The sequence below is a fragment of the Calidris pugnax genome, unplaced genomic scaffold (assembly GCF_001431845.1).
Source record: "Calidris pugnax isolate Ruff unplaced genomic scaffold, ASM143184v1 scaffold11, whole genome shotgun sequence".
Taxonomy (NCBI): Eukaryota; Metazoa; Chordata; class Aves; order Charadriiformes; family Scolopacidae; genus Calidris; species Calidris pugnax.
In genome coordinates, this window is record NW_015090803.1 from 2284405 (window position 1) to 2297204 (window position 12800).

Here is a 12800-nt window from a genome sequence, read left to right on the forward strand (position 1 = left end):
CCTCACCCCCAACTGCCCCCAAGATGGTGTCCGGGCTGCGGCCGCCGCCGCCGCTCCCCCGACCCGACCCCTCCCCGGCCGCCGCGGGCAGGTAGGCCGGGCTGTGCCGCCAGCCCTGGCCGAGGTCAGGCTCCCTTCCCTTCCGCGCCCGCTTTCCTTCATTTGCCTTTCCTTGTGTGTTTTCCCAGCCGAAGGAGCAGCTGGGCGTAAGGACGGGGCAGGGGGCGCAGGGCGGCCCGGTCCCGGGGCGGGGGGCGCAGGGCGGCCCGGCCGGAGCGGTGGCCGCCGGCGCTGCCGCCGCAGGTGCGGGCGGGGCGGGGGGGAGGAACGGAGGCGGCACATGCGGTTCTCCCTTGCTGCTTGTTTTTCTGTCACGTTAGTTTCCCTTCTTCCGTGAAGTTGTCTTGGATAACTAAAGAATTAAAAACTGTGTGAGAGCCTCCCAGAATAAATGGGGGGAAATGCCGCGTTTGTGATTATTACTAGTATTTATTTTTGGCTACGGGGTGGGACAGTGGAAACAGTTACCTGTGTGTTTAATGAGATCTCTTCTTGTTCCTATGTCCTTCCTGTTTGACAAGTCCTAATTTATGTTGATACGGGGACAGGCCCTGGTCCTGCAATTTGTTGGGTGTGGACAGGCTGATATGCATCTGTGGAAGTCTCGGGGAAGGTCTGGTTTGAAATCTGGTGTCTTGGTGCAGATTTTTTTGCAGAGTTGAAGCCAGACTGTGGAATTAATAATGTTGTATTGGGATCTGTTGAAATCAAGAGAGAGAATTTCTTACTTGTGTTTTACTTTTTGACCTCTTACTGGGTGGATCTAAAACTCGACTTTTTAATGTAAGGCATCACAGTGATAGTTTTGAAGAGAAGCAAATGCTATAGAGAGAACATTTACAGGAGTAATTACAAATCTCCGCACAAACCTTCAAAAACCAAAAAAAACCCCAAACCTACCAAAACCTGCTGTTGCTTGTGATCCCAAGCAGTAAGAACATGGGAATGGCTGGGTCCTCGATGCTCTGACAGTAATTTTAAAGCAGAGGTAAATGGCACAAATGCTGGTGATGCTATGATGCTAACTCACATGGAGCTAAATCAGTGGTAGGAGTCCTGTAGCGATACTGCCTGAAAAGTTTCAGGAGCCAGTCTAATTCCATACACTGGAGGGCATGCACAGGTATGCCAGCTAGGATGGAATAGGAATACGTCTGGTATGATTTGGATACACACTCATCTTCATAAAGCTAGAATGCTTCACTGTAGGCATATAGAAGGCCATTGACTATCATTTGGTTACTGCAGTTCTGTGCTAGATTTACATTAGACTTGTATCTGTTTATTGATTTATGCAGTTCTCCTGTAGTTTTGTTTAAAAACCAAATAGACACGTTTCAATATCTAAAATGTAGGATTTAACTGCATGACTAAAAATTAAAACCCCACCGTTTTCCTCCCCCCCCTCTCCCCCAACACCTCCATCTATTTTTGCAGAAATGGTAACTCCTTTACTAACTGTGAGTGATTTTAAGGGTCACTTTCATGTAATCCGATGAAATTCCAAAATAAAGGTCTTTGCTCATAAGTCTTTGGGTCTAGAAGTGCCAGTTTGTTGTATTTGGGCACCAATTAAATCCCTGGTAAGGCTGACAGCTTGAAGTGGTATGTCTGAGGAACTTACCTGAAAACATCATGGAAAAAAGATAAACGTCACTTAAGTAATTCTACCACAGCACTTGGAAATCAGTGTCCATGTGCAGTCTTTTCTAACGCTGCTTTACCATGCTTTGTCAATTGCTACTTTTATTTTTCTGTAAATCTGGTTGGTTGAGCAAGTGGTGTATGATGAGACAGAGCTCTTACACTAAGTAACTTTAGTTTGTTCAGTTACTCCGTTCTGTCCTTGTGTGTATCAGTTAGTTGGGATGGGGGATCTGATAGAAGTTCTCAACAGAACAGTTGAAACTTGCGGCTTACCAAAGTTGGTGTTACAACACTCAATAAACGAAGAGTGATGTGTGGGTTTGAGCGTGGTTGTCCATTTAGCCCTCTGAATACTTGTCATAGAGTATGTTTTCTGTGAATCGAAGCTCAGTCTGTAAGATTTGGTAAGTGACTTCGTAGCTGACACCTACAAATCTATAAGGAGAACATGTGTTACTGAATGAACATAGAAATTAGTTTTGAGTTTACTTTATCTGAAAAAATACAAGATTGTTTAACTGTATGATCGATGCAGCCAGATGGTGTGAATGTAAATAAAGTAGAAAAATAAAGCAAAAACTGTCAGAGTTCAGTGATCATGAATTTGGAATGTTCTTCTTTAAAGCTCCTTACCCATTAGCCTAAATAATTTAAATCTATTTAATGTTAGCTTATGCCATGTGGTATTGAAGTTAAAAGGCTTTCATGGGTTATCCAACACTTACTGTGCAGAGTAGCCTCTACAAGCCTAAAGAAATTATTTTCATGTGAATTGCAATAAATTAGTGTGATGTTTTATCAATTGTCCTTTAACGTGTGTGCAAAATAGTCTTACTTTGGCTGAGGCAGCTGAGTATGAATACTGAAGCATAACGCTGCATTTATAAGCATTAACTAAAGTAATCGAAGGCCTCAGATTCAGTTGATCAGGAGAGCTGCATTACTTCTTATTTTAAGAATTTGGAGGGTTTGTTGTTTATTACTAAAAAAAAAATCTATTTGTTCTGCTCTAGCAGGTCAGGAACAACTTGATCTGTAAATGAGTGAAGTTCTTTTCCACCTTTATAACAAGCAGAGGGAAAGACTTCTTTTTTTGTTTGGTGGTTTTGAGGCAGTTTGTTGTGTGATAAAGGTGCTAAGGAGCATCTCCACTGAAGTCTGTAACTGTCCCAGGATTTACACAGGTATGAATGCAGAGAGCGGAACTTAGTCTAGAACAGAGACACTTTGACATAAGAACACTTCTGTCTGGTCTGAGACATCGGGGCATCTGACTGCCTATGAGATTACAATTAATTATGTTACCGAAATTGAAGGACTGTTACAGAGCAGTTCTATGGGGTTTTACCTGTTCTATGTGTATGGGAAAGGAGTAACTTGTTTTTTAAATGGGAGTTGTGTGGGTTTGATGGACAAAAATGTTTCTGTAGAATCATCTCATGTCACACAAAACGTATATTGCATGAGTTAATTTGATATTAACGAAATATTTACTGCCTGTGGCATTATTATCCTGGTTTTGAATAGATCGGTAAAGTGTTGTAAGAAGTTTTAAAACTCCATTTGCCCAAAGTGGTGTCAAAGTCACATGTGCTCTGCCTCCCTTTCCCCGCTTTTTCCTTGAAAATGTTTTTAGTACTTGTGCTTGCAGAGTTTTGTCCTGCAAGTGCGTATAAACCCCTGGATCATCTGCATTTGGGCTGGGGCTTACATTTGGATTTGTAACAACAACAAATGGAGCCCCAGCTGATGGATGATGTTGTTGCTTTTCTGAGCTGAACTGCTCTGTGTGAATTATTCTATAACCCTGGTGTTCTCTAAAGCATTGCTTTGGTCTATTCCTGTTTCCTCTCACAGCTGAGAAACACATTGTGTTACCAGTCTGCACGAATCATGTCCAGTGTACTTCTTGTGCTTGGGCACCACCAAACTTCTTTTGGGAGTTAGCTGCTGGGAGTTAGCTTGGATGTCAACAAAAAGTATACTTTCAGGCATTTTTTTTTTTTTTAAACTGGAATTCTTCAGTTGCACCGGTCCAATTGTTCTAGCAATGAATTGTGACCTTTTTCCAATGTAAGAAATGGGTAGGTGGTTACTGAACAAACTATATGGCTATAGGTATACCCATATAGCTGCTGGGAGGGAATTCTGTCCTCAAGAAATAAACTGTCTTTTTAATATAAAATAAACCATACTGTCAGGTTTCTAACAGTAGATAGTATCTGAGGAGAAAATAACCATGTGCGTATTTAATATTTGTGGAATTTGCTGAAATGGGAATTTTTTGTCTTCTTCCTTGAATCAAATTAACAACAACCCCACACTGTGTCTTTTAATGTGTTTCTGACATAATTATATGGGGCTTTTTGTAGCGTTGTAATATCTTCCAGGGTTTATTTGCTGAGTTTGGGAAAGGGCAAACTATTTTAAGGAGCTGGAGATGCAACTGTTTCTCTCTTCTGTTGTTGGAACTTTGCTCCTTACATTTTGGAAGCCTGGTTATAATTTGTTAGGAATTGTGGAAACATTTAAAATTTTCAAGACATTTTGATAATATTGGGCTAACGTTCTACTAAATATTTTATTTGCAAAATGGATTTTACTAGAAACTGTGTTGTCCATTCACACTTAGATTCTGTTTGTAGGAGGAGGCAATTTGGAAAGGAAGAAAACTACCTAAAAGCAATGTGTTTTAATTAAATTGAACAAATGAAACAGGATATTTTCTGTTCTGAACACTCAGGAGTTGCATGTCTTACATTATTGAAATTAAGATCTATGTCATTAGTTTCAAATCAACTTGGAATTTAAAATGTCAAAAGAAATCAGTTATTAGTAAATTCTGTTCTGGATTAAGGCACTAATCCTTTTTTCTTAATCCTGAAATCTGTATAGCAAAAATAATCACATTCAAATGTAAGCTTTCTTTTTTGTTCTTCCACTTCCTTCATTTTTTGCTGTTGAAACTTTTTCCCTGTAAGTATTTATCCTTAATGTTCACTTAAAAAAAGAAAAAAAAAAAAGAAAAAAGTAATCTCTTTGATTGTATATCCCTATTTTTTTTTTGTAGGAAAATTAGAACTTTCAGTTAAGATGCACTTTGTCTTTGTTTAATTAGTGGTTGATTAAACCTATCTGTTTTAATCATGAGCTGGGTGAATAGCTTCTGGTGTTGCCTCTAAACCAGCTGGTTCAGGAGAATGGAGGAGGCCCTTCAAATGGTAGGGTGAAATCAGAGAAAGAATTTCAACAAGGTGAGAGGGAGGCTGAGAAATCCATTATTCTCTGCCCTTCAGTGATGCTTAGAGAAACGTTTGGAAGAAGATAACTTTGAACCTCAGGCTGAAATTGAAAAGGATGGTCTTGTGGTTAAGGAATTGTTCTCCACTGTGGAGATGTGGGTTCTGGTTGGAGAACTGCCATGGACATTTCTCCCCCAGGCAGGTAACCCAAGTTCTTTGTTCTTCAGCTGCTTGTGTCACGTGGTGTCAGGGCTGCTTATGCCTATGCAGAGGATAGATTCATATAATGCACAGTAATCCAATAGGTAAGATGCTTGATGATTATGTAGGAAAAATCTGTTTAAAGCAAATGAGACTTGGACATTTTCACCCCGTTTGTGACTTGCAAGTGCACTTCAGAGCTGAGCAGCAGCCTTGCACCAGAGGGAATGAAGTGACAGGCAAAACAGAGCGTGGTCTTCCTTTCACCCAGATGTCACACTTAGCTTTCAGACAGTGAAAAGAAGTGGCAGTTGGCACTAACACTGAAGTACTTACTTAGCCTTATCTGGGTTTTGTTATTGCTAGCTCATCTCGCTGCTAGCTTTTTGAGTGGTGATTTCTGTGTGTACCAGCTCGGTGATAAATGTGGTTAGAGGGAGCACACATGCACTTGCTGGCTCATTTCAAAAAACCTACCAGCTTATGAATATGGATTTTGTTCATGTAGGAGAAGTGATGGTTGTTAAACTAAATAATGTGCCTGGAGTCTTTCTGTGAGTGTGTAGGATTTCCTCAGTCATTTTATATTTAAAAGCAATTGTTTAATAAGAATAATTTATTTGGGCTTTAGCTTCTGCTTAGTGAAGTAGTCCTAAAATTCTTACTTTGTCCTTTATGATGTATTTAAAACACTGAAACTTCTAAGTGAAAAGGATGCTAAAAATTGGCATAACTGCTGGTTTTTAATGTAAAATTTTATTTATAAATCTGTATTATAATGAATGATGAAACAAAAAGTGTTGAATTTGGTTCAGCTAATTGGAAATTAGTTTGTTCTTTGATCCTAACGCACTTCCACAACTTTATTTTCAAGTGTGTTGGCATTATGTCTTGTCGGCTTTTGAGGATATCTTACTGAGACATTTGATTACTTCTTGGAATCTAATCCATCAAGACAAAGTTTTCTTAGTACTTAACTGTTGCATTTAAATATGTTTCACTAAATGCTGTTTAAATGCTACTGCACTTCTCTTTCCAGGAGGGAATGTAAGTAGGAGGTAATATAACATCAAAGAATGTAGGTCCTTAACTACCCAATTCTGTAGCACAAGCCATAGTGGTTTCTGACAAGTTCCACCAAACCTGTGTTTCTCTTTGGATGTCTGTCTGAGAGTTTTTCTTCCACTGATAGAGGATTTTTCACCGTAGCTTTGGGAATAATTTGCCCACCTTTAATTGCTGCTTGAAAAATTGCCTGTTGTTCTTACTACATGTCAGCACTTGACTTTTCACTGAATCTCGTTATGCTGGTTGTGTATGGGACTGAAGATACCTCTTATCAAATTTAATTTCTGTGTGGGGTCTTTATGGGCAGGCTAAGTTATCTTTTGTCTGTATTTGGAGTATCTAGACCAATGGAGTTTTCTTACTGCAAGTCAGATCTCCCGGTAATTTTAATAATTTATGATACTTCTGATTATTATTTGGTATTTCGGTGTCTTTCTTCACATGTTGACAGAACTGTGTACACTTTCAGTTGTGTTGTGGTGGGGATCAAATGCAGGGGTAATGCATCCCATTTCCTCCCAACTCAATATTCCCTGCTTAAAAAGTTGAAAGACCATTAGCTTTTTAGGTCTCCATCGTTATGTTTTTGAAGACTAGGTTGTTAATTTTGCCTCATAAGTTAATTGTCTAATTACACACAACACTGAGACCTCATGTTCCCTGATGATGCCTGGGTTCTCCAGACAGGTATCTTCATACCCGCGCTCTTGTTATTTCCTGCTTGCTTTGTGTAAGCTGTCACTGGCCCAACACCCTGATGCTTGTTATTCTCTTTTCTCCCGATATCCAGTATACTTCTTGATGCAGTAACATATGGCATAGTACAACCAAAACGAGTGCCAGAAGTGTCAAAATGAGGAGTAGCACTTAACTATCCTTTTTTGGATGGGAAGGTGATGAAAAGGAGAGCTGTGGGAGCTGTCTCCCTGCAGTATGCTCTCTCCAGGGTAGAAGGTTTTTGCATATACCCAGTGATACTTCCTGGGCTTTCTCATGGTGTGTGCATGCCCTGTTTTTGAGGGGGTAAATATAGCAGTTAAGTATTTGTTTACAGAAGACGTATAATAAAACATAGTTGAGGAAACTGATTATTAGTTGGAAGAATTACTTGGACAAAATAATCAGTAGATTTTCCTTACCCTGAATTTCTGTGAGTCAGTGCTTTTGCAGGTAAATCCTCTATCTTGTAATTATGACTTTTTTGTTACTAGATGCATTATTTTATTTTGACAGTATTGGAATGCACGTTGTTTGCTGATGATAGCTTGCTTTCATGTCATCAGCAATCTTTATGGAATTTTTTTTTTTATATCTAGGTCATTGCTAAATACTCCAGAGCCAAAAACCGATTGCCAAGGAACCCTCTTAGAAACACATTCACTCAAAGATCCTCATTTAGTTACATTTTGAGGCTGGCTCCATCCTTTAACTGTTTTTCAATGCATTTAATATGTCTTGTTCATTTTTTTACTGTACTTAAACCCATTGCTGCCTGCATTAGAACATTGCTTCAATGTTGTTAATATTATGCAGCAAACTTGTAATATCTGAAACCTAGCAGGTTTTCTGGAGGAAATTTGTTTTTAGTAAATGCATACTGATTGGTGTTAATTATCTTGCTTTAAATATCTCTTGTTTATTTAAAAATGTACTGTATCAGCTGTTCTGTTATTTTATTGAGCATTGGATAGGCTGAGAGGCCTATGCAATTAACGAGGCTCTTGCTTTTATACTTTTTAAAATATTTGCAGAGTGTCATTTTCTTCAGATTGGGAACTTTCCCATTGGCTTTGGTGGAAGGGAGCTGGAGGCTCCAAGTGTGGATGAACTGTTGGTAATATCTTTCTGATAAAATTGCACTTCAAAATTTGGAGTACTGGTCTTCAAAATAAAAGACTGGACTACACTGATATGTAGTATTAACTGCTCTATGCTTGGTGCTTGTTTCAGGACCCTTCCACAGGCTAAATGTGGTTGCTCTTACATATCTCTTTGTCCAGTGCACCCACTAAAGAGTGATTTGCAGGTGCCTTAAGGTATTTGACTGAAAAGACTTCAAGCTATCAGTTGGATGGTTGTGAGTTGAAATCTCTGAATTAATTTTTTTTCTGTGGGTTTGAATAAGTTTCTACTACAACTTCACATATCAAGTCCATATTTCTCAGTGACCTGGGAAATGGCTTTGCTTCAACTACACAACCTTTTAGAGATTGCCTGGTTCAGTGTTGAGAGTTGCACCTTGCATAGTGTGCTTTTTGTCAGGTTCCCAAGATTTTTTTAAGAAATGAATGCACTCAGAGCACAGTTAAGAATTGTGGTAGGACAACTTGTCTAGGTCATTCAGCAGTATATTTAAAAAGTAGAGGAAGTGCATAAACGTAAGTTGGGACACTGTTGATAAAGCTTCTGCATTTACCTTGTGCCCAGAGTTGTGGCCACTTTACAGCTATATTGGTTGCTACATCTTTCATTGAGGTAGGATGATGCTTTTCTGTAAGGGACATGTACACACTCGGGGAAAATCTATGCACTGGAGCCAGAGCAGTATGTTTAACCTCACCAGGGGAGAGGTGGCTGTGTTTTTCTAGCTTTGGACTTCTTAGTAAAAGGAGAGTAGTTTAAGCTGGTGCAGGCAAGACCAGGCATTCTGCTATTCTCCTTAAATTCATAAAATAAAAAATAATGGGGGAAGAGGGAAAATGGCCAGTTTCTTATCTGTTGCTGTTATTTGGAGCTGGCAGGGAATTGGAGAAGAGTTGTATCAGATTTCTCCATCCTGCTTTTATCATGACGATAGGAGGAAGATAATGAACTTGATCATGAAAAAGATACAGAAGTATAGGCAAGCTGAAGAAGCAAAAAATGTGTTATTCATTGCTGCAAGCATTTGGGCATTTTCTGCTGGCACAAAAATCTCTCCTGAAGGTGATGATTTGTCTTTTTTTTTTTTTTTTTTGATGCCCGATCACAGTAAGCTTTTTATAGAAGCTTCTGCTCTTGAAAACAGAATAAAGAGATTTCTCTCTCTTTTTTTCCTTTTTCCTGTAGCTGGAAGGTTTGCCTTCTACACCATAAGGTGTAGTGTGGGTTTTGTGTTTTTTTTTTTTTTTTTTTTTCCCTCTCTCTTTTCTTTTCTATTTTTTTTCCTTGTTATTATATTCCCTGTGTTTTATCTTACCTGGTTAATAAGCTTTGATTTTGTGACTGTTGGGTTCATGTGTCAAACTTGATCTTTGTATTATGCAAGTGCAAGGAGAAGGCAGTTTGGCAGGAGAACAAGGGAGGAAAGAAGAGATGTGGTGTGGTGAGAGAGGTTTAGAAAAGGAGTTAAAGCCTCTGGAGGAGGACGGATGGAGGAAAAGGGAGCAACGGGAAGGGAAGAAATGAAGGAGAGAAAGAAGTAGATACTGAACTGATGACAGCAGAAGGATAGACCTTTACCACTTTATAAAAAATAGAAAAGTCTGGAAATTACATAGTGTTAATTCAGAATGAAGTCCTGGAAGCCCAAAGCGAGATAATTTGCTCTTATTTATTCATTTTAATACTGCCGTTAAGAATGGCCCACAAGAAGTAGAGAGGAAATTATTATTTTCTAAATTGCAGAATGTGTAGTGCAGTGAGGATTTTTCTGGTTTTGCTTTCTTCCCTCTGCCACCTTCTGTAGCAGAGCTCGTTTCAGGCTGGTAGATGGCTGATGTGAATAGCAGCCAGAGGAAGCTACTGACGGTGTCCACCTGGATATATATTAACGTGCCAGACTTACCTTTACCCTTTTAAATACAATATTGTTTATGTGGGAATTCAAGCATATGTGATGGTGAAACTGTTTTCCTGTTAAATGTTGTAAGTATTGTTTCTGCATTTTTGATTAAAACAATGAAGATCTGGATTTTTATAGGACAGTTTTTAGAAAAATACATCTATAAAGCAGCAACCTAACACATAAAGGTATTTGGAAGTCATTGTTGCTCACAAATGTAAATATACTTTCTTCAGAAGGATCAGGGCTAATACGCTGCATATCTCACAACATATTGATGAAACCACCCTCTCACGGACTCTGTGGACTCTATACATATGTTTCTAAGAAACAGTGTTGACAAGATACTCTGTTGTGAAGATGGCTGCGTATCAACTGTGAGGATAAAGACCAAACATAGAAACTTACATTTCTCATTTCAGTCAATGAATTGGTAGTCCTAAGAAGAAAGGTAAAGCGAACCATATTGAACGGCAAAGTATTGGCACAGAAAGCTGAAAAGTTCCAACTATCCTAAGGTGATGCAGCACGTAAGAAAGGTCTGGTTTCTGCAAAGCTTTGTTTGAAGTAGCGGGGGTGGAGAAGAGATGGACATGAGCCAGCGTGCTGATTTTGCAAGCAAGTTCCTTACTTTGTGTATTGTATTTTCTTCCATATGATGTGTAAAGAAAATACATAGTCTTGGATATGTTCATTCTTTCCAACCAGGAACTTTTAGTCTATGGATTCAAAAAAAATAATTAAAAAATCCAAAAGTGAGGAAGAACAAGCAGAAAGGAAGACATAAAACTGAGAACTTCAGAAATTCCCAAAGCAGGACCTTAACTTGCCTTTTGCATTTTTTCTTCTATATAAATATATATTCAAAATATATGCAGCTTACAAAAAATGGCACTAGTGTAACATAGGTGAGTTCTCAGCCCCTTGTGTATGAGAGTGGAATAAATATTACTCGTTGAACAGGTTCTGTCAGTGAAATGATATTTTAAATGAAACTTGCAGTTGGGAGAAATGCCAACATTCATGTGGCTCAATTTTGAGAACATAGATGATAAATTATCTGCATCTTGAAAGTGAAAAACTGCTGCTATAAACACTACAGTAAAAAAGAACAAATTTAAAACCAGATGTTTTATTCCATCAACTTGCACAAAAATTACTGTCCAAACAGATGTGTTCAGAAAGCATTTGTCTGGTAGAAAGTATCTGGTAGTTCGTGCATTCACTTAGAATATATCATAATAATTTGTGTCTAGAACAGCTATAGAGAATATACCCTCAGTGGATTATGTAAGTAGCACGGTGTGGAATGAAGGATCAGTTTGAGGACTGCTGTCTCCTGGCATCATGTGTATGTATTTCTCTACCTTTAAAATCTTTGCGTTGCTTTCACAGGTGGTAATCAGCTCTTGTTATCATATGTTTCTTCCATGTACAAGTAATGTACATATGTACACAAGCCAAAAATAGCTAGAAGAACGTGAGGCAGTTATGAGGAAAACTCAAGAAGCCACGTTCTTGAATAGAGAAGCTTTATGTTGGCATTGTAGCTCTGGTGGCCTGGATTGATAAGACAAGCACACTTCAGCTGGAAAGGTGTTTCAAACTGTTTTGCTTGTCTGTTTCATTAAAAATGTTATTAATACTTTGAACACGTCATAACAGAAAGAAAAAAGCCATCAGTGAGCTTGCATCCTTGTCAATATTGCAATACATTACTCAGTAAAAATAAAATACTTACTAAAACTAAGTTGTAGGACAACTGTTCTCTTTTTTAAACTTTTAACACCATAATTTATGGTGATAGTGTTTTGTTTTTTAAAAAAAATGTTTTTTATCTGAGAATACCATAGGTGTTTGACAAAATCTGGGCAAGCCTCAGACGCAATGCTTACACTACTGAGGTTAGAGGAAGAGGTGCTTGATCTCTAAGCATGTCCTTCCTCATTAAATCATTGCCAGGTGCGATATATACGTTTTTCTTTTCTTGGTGTAAAACTGAGATCTACAAGTGGCTTTCATTGATTGCAAGGTGTTTTTCAAACCTAACCATTAATCTTTAAGATTACAGGAAGGTTATTATATCTTGAGGTCTCTTGTTCCTTGATGTTTTTAGCTGCGGACTAGAAAATAATGCTGAAGAGTTGCTGGCTCCTGGCAGTGATTCTTGCTGAGGACAAGGTATTGCAAAACAAGGATGAGCTATGAAGGTCTGGCAAAGAAGTTGGTGAACTGTGGTACAACCTCTATAAAACTTTGCTGACTCAAGGCAGCTAATTGCAAATTTATGCTGTGGTATCCGCTGATGGGATGTGGTTATGCTTTGAACCTCATTGGATTGCATTATTGTAATACAGCGCAGTCAGTATCTTTCTTTTGGTATGTTCTTCTTCTTAAAAAGTTGGTTTCAACAAAATAGCTTCTGAATATTGAAAAGATGTCAACTTGAAATGTAGTTGATCTAAAAATAAGCTAGTAGCTTTGAATATACTTGAAACTTTTTCTGCCATTTTTTAAACATATAATGATAATATGAACTACTTATACTGGCCAGTCCTTGATATAATGTATACGGTATATAATGTACACTGACAAAACAAATTTCTTACATAGTATGGTAATCTTTACTGATACAGTTACTTCCTGTTGTAGAAGATCTCTCTGTAGGCATTCCATGGATTTATTTTAAACTGACTGTACAATCATGCTTTACTTCCCTTCCATCTCCGCCCTTCTATTGCCAGTACCTCTGTGCTCTTTGTTGGATGTCCCAAGGCATTTCTGTAATTCCGTATTCTGTTTGTAAAAAATACAGATAT

At 38.4% G+C, this 12800-nt stretch overlaps 1 protein-coding gene across 1 annotated transcript in view; it reads left to right on the forward strand.

Moving 5' to 3' along the window:
* OSBPL10 (oxysterol binding protein like 10) overlaps window positions 1-12800 on the forward strand; it is a 111795-nt gene that overhangs the window by 1021 nt on the left and 97974 nt on the right. Inside the window, exon 2 of the mRNA XM_014937625.1 lies at window positions 189-303. Coding sequence (XP_014793111.1) covers window positions 189-303 — 115 coding nt within the window. The remainder of the gene's footprint in view (window positions 1-188; window positions 304-12800) is intronic.